We start from the raw sequence: 7,929 nt of genomic DNA on the forward strand, positions 1-7,929 counted from the left end.
TAAAATTTTAATATATACCTACATAACCACAAGAGAGGTGGTTAAAAATTAAATAAAGCAACGAAAAACACGTTGTAACAAACTACGTTCTTATCTTTCCTTCTCCAAACTACTCATACACAAGAATTGATAAAAAAAAAATTATCGAGATAATACTCATAATACAAACTCTCATCATAGTTGTAAACAAAATTTTTAGAAAGTACAAAATACGATAGCAGTTAGCACGAACATACAAAATATAACCAGCCACTTATACGGAATATCCTAACTAAAATATTAAGTAACACAAACTTCAACAAAATTCTCTGTTTGGTTCTACTTGAAGAAAAAGAAGAAAAAAAGATATAAACTATCCGGAGGTGAAGGTACAATTAAGATAGGGTTGGTCCACGCAGATTGTGGTTGCAAATTGCAGACCAGCTAGTATTTAAGCGAGCCTTGTTTCATCATCAGTTCATCAATACAAGCTTATAGCTCTCCACATACAATTTGTGATCAGACAACTAATCAATCGAAAGATGGAAGGAAAAACATTGATTCTAAGTGTACTCGTAATGAGTCTGTTCATGGCACAAATTCAAGTTGACGCAAAGAGCTGTTGTCCCACCACCACTGCTAGAAATATCTATAATACTTGCCGCCTTGCAGGAGGTTCCAGAGACAGATGTGCTAGCCTCAGTGGCTGCAAAATCGTTAATGGGAAATGTCCTAATGGATATACTAAGGACATTCTTGAGAACACAGGTAAATTGATTATTTTTTTACGTTATTAAATACGGATCAAGATTTCATTATTTATTTGTTTTGATTTTTGTCTCAAGGTGATGCTGTGAATGAATACTGCAACGTTGGGTGTGTATCTTCTATCTGCGGTGCCCTAACCACTCTCAGTAACTCCGGTAAGGAAAACTCCTAAATCTCATTATCAGTACTATAGAAACTTTTTTTTTTAATACTCCACAAGAGAACATATTTATAATACATTCAATTTTTGTTTCAATGACTAGATGCTAGTGAAATCGTGAATGGAGCTGTTGAAAAATGTGTCCTGGCATGTTCTACAATCTGCACCAAGGGCTCAATGATTGCAGTTGAAACTGCCTAAACAACCATATCCATGAAGATATCACATACATCTTCAGGTGAAGGGGGTGGTCATATTTCACAGTGTTGTTTTTCATGTTTTCAATAATTGTCGTGTGTGACAAAAATGTAGAAGGTTGTCGATCTGTAGATTGTGTATGCCTTCTATTTTCTATCTTTAAAATAAATAATAACATGTGTTTAAAATTTTAAATAGATAACTTAATTAAGTGACTAATTTAATTCAAGTAATACATCCAAAATGTAAAAAACCAAGATTGATTAACCACAAGTCCTATAATCATCATTTAACATCATAAATCCATCATTCATTTATTTGTGAGAACCATAAAATTCAACTAGACACTGATTTAAAAAATACAAAACATCTATAGAAAAACAAACTACTTTAAGAGAATAATAAGATTGATAAATGAAAGTGAGAAAAAAATATATCATTTCCTGTTATGAATAATTCTATTGTTGTATGGATGTACTTTATCGGTCCATTAGTGTAACCCTAAACTCTAATATTGTATTCCTATATATATTGTATCATATTGAATATAATAATAATAGAAAGGACAATTCTATATACCTTCTTGTTTCTTACATTTCCAAATTTGGTCAACTAAGACTGAATCTTCTTTGAATGCATACAAATTAAATAGTTAAAAAAATCAGAATCTAAAAAACTTATAAATAGAACATGAAGTGAGGTATATAGAACATGTCCCTAAAATTGTAAATAAAATCGGGCATGAATTAAATTGGGTGGATAATCCACAAGATAATCTGATAATGTTACATTTTATAAATTCAACTTATTATGTATTCATTTCTTACAGCGAAACTCATTTGGACAAGATGAAACATGTTTTTGATGCTACGAGTTTATGTACATCTTGGTTCGGTTTTTTTTTTTTTTTCAGTGATGGGCTGAATATAATACAACCTTTTTTTTGAATATTGTTATGTTATATGTGTTGGGCTTTGACGAAATCTTAACCTATGAATTCGATAAGTATTTATGACAAAACTTTAGTAATTAATTTCTTGTGACCCATAAATAAATTGATTAACTAGAGGCAAACACTTATTTGACACTTATGGTAGTCAAAATATCGAACTCATTATAATTTATAGGCCATAATAGTTTGGATCGATCCATTACTCCATTAGTCATAGATGACTTTGACACATTTTTCTCCACCAATGTTTTCGAGATCTTCTTACATTATTAGTTACTAATGTTTAGGTACCCGCGCGTTATTCGGAATTTTAGTATAAAATTTTTATCAATATAATTTTTTAATATAGATATAATAATCCAAATTATTAAAAGATTTTAGTTTCAGTATGTGTATTTTTTTCTAACAGTTTAGTAAACAAATCCAAATAATTTTCAGTAAATTTTTTCACGTTATCTTCTACTATTTCGAAACAAGCAGACCTATTTTTATGATTATTGCCATAATAACTAGTGATCCTATACTCACTAACAACCAGAGCCGGCCAGAACTACAAGCAGAGCAAGCAGGTGCTTGCGGCCGTCAGCCAATATCTAGTCATTAATCAGCCTTTTTTTGTGAAGTTTTTTTAGTCTGATGGTAAAATTAGTTGATTTTGAACCACATGTACCAAGGTTCGAATCCCATCATCTCCATATGCTATAATATTTTTGTTTTTGCTTTTAAAAGTAGTTATAAAATATAAGGCTTGCAGCCCATTAATGCTCAGCGCCGACTCTGCTAACAACCTAGCTTCATTCAATACAATCAAAGAATAACCAAAATCATCAAACTAAGAATCTAATAACCAATAAACGATTAACCAAAGATCCAACATACTAATTATGTCATAAAACAAGCTAGAGAGCCAACAATTTATCAACCGTTCTAGACAACTATGTGCTACTCTAGCATCCTAACAAAAGCACAAACCAAACAACCGAGCCTCTAGAACATCCTCCTCTTCATCGCCTTGATTTCCACGATCACACTTAGCCTTTACCTGCACCGCAACACAAAAACAACTCCATCTGCTCCAAAATGTCATCATCACCCAGCTCCTCCACAACGTCCTCAGAACCCAACTATTCCACCATCGCTGAACCCTCCAAGTTAAGAGACACCTGAGCCAAATCCTCCTCCACCCGTACTAGATCGCTGCCTGCTTCCACTCTTGTAGTATCCCCTGAGTCTATAACCGGAGCAGTAGCCGAGTCTAGCAAGACCATATTCTCCACCATTGGCTCCTCCGCACAATCCAGAAACAGTGGTTTACAAACAACTTTTCTTTCCTGTAGAACCACTGTCCAGGGCAACTGAACATTGCTCTACAACCAACCCTTGATCCGCCGCCTCAGTCGCTACGCCCACTTTATCCACAGCCAAACACTTCTGATGATGTCGGTGTTCATTACACTGGACATAATTGGAAAATCGTGGATGACGAGAGGAAGAGTCTCCTTGAGGAACCAATCTCCTATTCAATCCACCATAGGTTGTCCCATATCTTGACCGCTAACTACCGTCACTGGGGTTGCCTTTGAACAGACCTTTTTGTTTGCCTTACAGACTAGAGCTACAGAGGAGCAACTTCTCTCGAGAAAAGGTGTACTAGTTTTATCTATAAAACATGTTTTAGTACTATTTAAGAGTATTTCTTTCTTCGATATGCTGACTGTTTATGTAAAAGATCTTAATTATATCCAACTACGACTTTCACTCCGTTAATAGCATCGAGTGGTTGTGCAAAACATCAAGTACTATTTTGACTATACAATTGCTCTGAATTTGGTGGCATATGTCTCTTAAAAGTTAGAAATTTTGAATTTGTTCTTCCACCCTTACTAAAAAAACTTACCCAAAAATGGAGACTTATGAAGAGTAAACATCGATATATTGCTCTCTACATGCGGTCTATTTTCATTGTAGTGAACTCGATATATATTTATTTTCTTTTATGGTTAAAACAAATTTTATGATTTAAATGGACATAATTTTTTTATTAAGCACAAAACATAAATTTACACAGGGATTTTAACTAACGTTTCACCAACAACAAAAAAAAAGAAACATAAAAAAGAGTAGGTCGAAGGCATTTGGATTAAGTAGACTAGAACTAGAAGTATCAGTTAACGTAAACTGAAAAGATTTTTTTTTGTTTTTGGTCACCAAATAGCTTTCATTAGATAGAATTAGAGTTTAAACTCAGTAAATCACAGGAGGCTAAAGCCTTTTTAGCGAACGAATCTGCTACATGATTGACAAGACAAGGAGTAAAATTGAAAAATATAGCGACAAAGCTACTACGAAGTTCTCGGATATCTTGCAATAAGCTCTACGTGGAAACCATCTTCATTTATCAAACTGAAAAGATTATATGGCTTTATCATACTTACGTACATGACTGGATGATAAAAGAATAAATTCGTGGGAAATATAGTTGTCGAACACACATATTGACATGTAAAAAGTTCTTGTCGTAAAAAAATATTAAAATAGAATGCTTTTTTTTCTCTTTGGTAATGCCAATACAAAATCATATCTATTGATAACACTATAAAACTGAAACTGGAAATGAAACCAAATCTATTATTCAAATTTCAAACTGAAAGTTGAAACAAAAGAGTTGGTTAAAATTAAACAAAAAGAAACACAAAACCTGGTCTAACAAACTATTTGGATTTTTGTCTCGTATTTTAATTTGCCATCAGCTACTATAAAAATATATATCTACATAACGACAATAGAGTTGGTTAAAATTTTAATATATACCTACATAACCACAAGAGAGGTGGTTAAAAATTAAATAAAGCAACGAAAAACACGTTGTAACAAACTACGTTCTTATCTTTCCTTCTCCAAACAACTCATACACAAGAATTGATAAAAAAAAATTATCGACATAATACTCATAATACAAACTCTCATCATAGTTGTAAACAAAATGTTTAGAAAGTACATAATAACTATACGATAGCAGTTAGCACGAACATACAAAATATAACCAGCCAAACTTATACGGAATATCCTAACTAAAATATTAAGTAACACAAACTTCAACAAAATTCTCTGTTTGGTTCTATTTAACCAAGAAGAAAAAGAAAAAAAAGATATAAACTATTCTTGGTCAGAATTAGAGATCACCCGGAGGTAAAGGTACAATTAAGATAGGGTTGGTCCACGCAGCATGTGATAAACCTGGCTATCAAACAAAGTTTTGTGATTGCAAATTGCAGACCAGCTAGTATTTAAGCGAGCCTTGTTTCATCATCAGTTCATCAATACAAGCTTATAGCTCTCCACATACAATTTGTGATCAGACAACTAATCAATCGAAAGATGGAAGGAAAAACATTGATTCTAAGTGTACTCGTAATGAGTCTGTTCATGGCACAAATTCAAGTTGACGCAAAGAGCTGTTGTCCCACCACCACTGCTAGAAATATCTATAATACTTGCCGCCTTGCAGGAGGTTCCAGAGACAGATGTGCTAGCCTCAGTGGCTGCAAAATCGTTAATGGGAAATGTCCTAATGGATATACTAAGGACATTCTTGAGAACACAGGTAAATTGATTATTTTTTTACGTTATTAAATGCATGATTTCATTATTTATTTGTTTTGATTTTTGTCTCAAGGTGATGCTGTGAATGAATACTGCAACGTTGGGTGTGTATCTTCTATCTGCGGTGCCCTAACCACTCTCAGTAACTCCGGTAAGGAAAACTCCTAAATCTCATTATCAGTACTATAGAAACTTTTTTTTTTAATACTCCACAAGAGAACATATTTATAATACATTCAATTTTTGTTTCAATGACTAGATGCTAGTGAAATCGTGAATGAAGCTGTTGAAAAATGTGTCATGGCATGTTCTACAATCTGCACCAAGGGCTCAATGAATGCAGTTGAAACTGCCTAAACAACCATATCCATGAAGATATCACATACATCTTCAGGTGAAGGGGGTGGTCATATTTCACAGTGTTGTTTTCCATGTTTTCAATAATTGTCGTGTGTGACAAAAATGTAGAAGGTTGTCGATCTGTAGATTGTGTATGCCTTCTATTTTCTATCTTTAAAATAAATAATAACATGTGTTTAAAATTTTAAATAGATAACTTAATTAAGTGACTAATTTAATTCAAGTAATACATCCAAAATGTAAAAAACCAAGATTGATTAACCACAAGTCCTATAATCATCATTTAACATCATAAATCCATCATTCATTTATTTGTGAGAACCATAAAATTCAACTAGACACTGATTTAAAAAATACAAAACATCTATAGAAAAACAAACTACTTTAAGAGAATAATAAGATTGATAAATGAAAGTGAGAAAAAAATATATCATTTCCTGTTATGAATAATTCTATTGTTGTATGGATGTACTTTATCGGTCCATTAGTGTAACCCTAAACTCTAATATTGTATTCCTATATATATTGTATCATATTGAATATAATAATAATAGAAAGGACAATTCTATATACCTTCTTGTTTCTTACATTTCCAAATTTGGTCAACTAAGACTGAATCTTCTTTGAATGCATACAAATTAAATAGTTAAAAAAATCAGAATCTAAAAAACTTATAAATAGAACATGAAGTGAGGTATATAGAACATGTCCCTAAAATTGTAAATAAAATCGGGCATGAATTAAATTGGGTGGATAATCCACAAGATAATCTGATAATGTTACATTTTATAAATTCAACTTATTATGTATTCATTTCTTACAGCGAAACTCATTTGGACAAGATGAAACATGTTTTTGATGCTACGAGTTTATGTACATCTTGGTTCGGTTTTTTTTTTTTTTTCAGTGATGGGCTGAATATAATACAACCTTTTTTTTGAATATTGTTATGTTATATGTGTTGGGCTTTGACGAAATCTTAACCTATGAATTCGATAAGTATTTATGACAAAACTTTAGTAATTAATTTCTTGTGACCCATAAATAAATTGATTAACTAGAGGCAAACACTTATTTGACACTTATGGTAGTCAAAATATCGAACTCATTATAATTTATAGGCCATAATAGTTTGGATCGATCCATTACTCCATTAGTCATAGATGACTTTGACACATTTTTCTCCACCAATGTTTTCGAGATCTTCTTACATTATTAGTTACTAATGTTTAGGTATCCGCGCGTTATTCGGAATTTTAGTATAAAATTTTTATCAATAAAATTTTTTAATATAGATATAATAATCCAAATTATTAAAAGATTTTAGTTTCAGTATGTGTATTTTTTTTTAACAGTTTAGTAAACAAATCCAAATAATTTTCAGTAAATTTTTTCACGTTATCTTCTACTATTTCGAAACAAGCAGACCTATTTTTATTATTATTGCCATAATAACTAGTGATCCTATACTCACTAACAACCTAGCCTCATTCAATACAATCAACGAATAACCAAAATCATCAAACTAAGAATCCAATAACCAATAAACGATGAACCAAAGATCCAACATTCTAATCATGTCATAAAACAAGCTAGAGAGCCAACAATTTATCAACCGTTCTAGACAACTATGTGCTACTCTAGCATCCTAACAAAAGCACAAACGAAACAACCGAGCCTCTATCCTCCTCTTCATCGCCTTGATTTTCACGATCACACTTAGCCTTTACCTGCACCGCAACACAAAAACAACTCCATCTGCTCCAAAATGTCATCAGCACCCAGCTCCTCCACAACGTCCTCAGAACCCAACTATTCCACCAACGCTGAACCCTCCAAGTTAAGAGACACCTGAGCCAAATTCCTCCTCCACCCGTACTAGATCGCTGCCTGCTTCCACTCTTGTAGT

The 7,929-nt window shown here is 32.6% G+C and overlaps 2 protein-coding genes across 2 annotated transcripts; both read left to right on the forward strand.

Moving 5' to 3' along the window:
- Positions 442-1,316, forward strand: LOC104724187 (probable thionin-2.4). Its single transcript, XM_010442636.2, has 3 exons — positions 442-747; positions 825-902; positions 1,011-1,316. Exons 1-3 carry the CDS (start codon positions 522-524, stop codon positions 1,106-1,108), a joined length of 402 nt encoding a protein of 133 aa, XP_010440938.1. The 5' UTR covers positions 442-521; the 3' UTR covers positions 1,109-1,316.
- Positions 5,360-6,211, forward strand: LOC104724188 (probable thionin-2.4). The gene is made up of 3 exons (XM_010442637.2): positions 5,360-5,661; positions 5,734-5,811; positions 5,920-6,211. The coding sequence occupies exons 1-3, from the start codon at positions 5,436-5,438 to the stop codon at positions 6,015-6,017; spliced, it is 402 nt and encodes a 133-aa protein (XP_010440939.1). The 5' UTR covers positions 5,360-5,435; the 3' UTR covers positions 6,018-6,211.

The sequence above is a fragment of the Camelina sativa genome, chromosome 11, assembly GCF_000633955.1.
Source record: "Camelina sativa cultivar DH55 chromosome 11, Cs, whole genome shotgun sequence".
Taxonomy (NCBI): domain Eukaryota; kingdom Viridiplantae; phylum Streptophyta; class Magnoliopsida; order Brassicales; family Brassicaceae; genus Camelina; species Camelina sativa.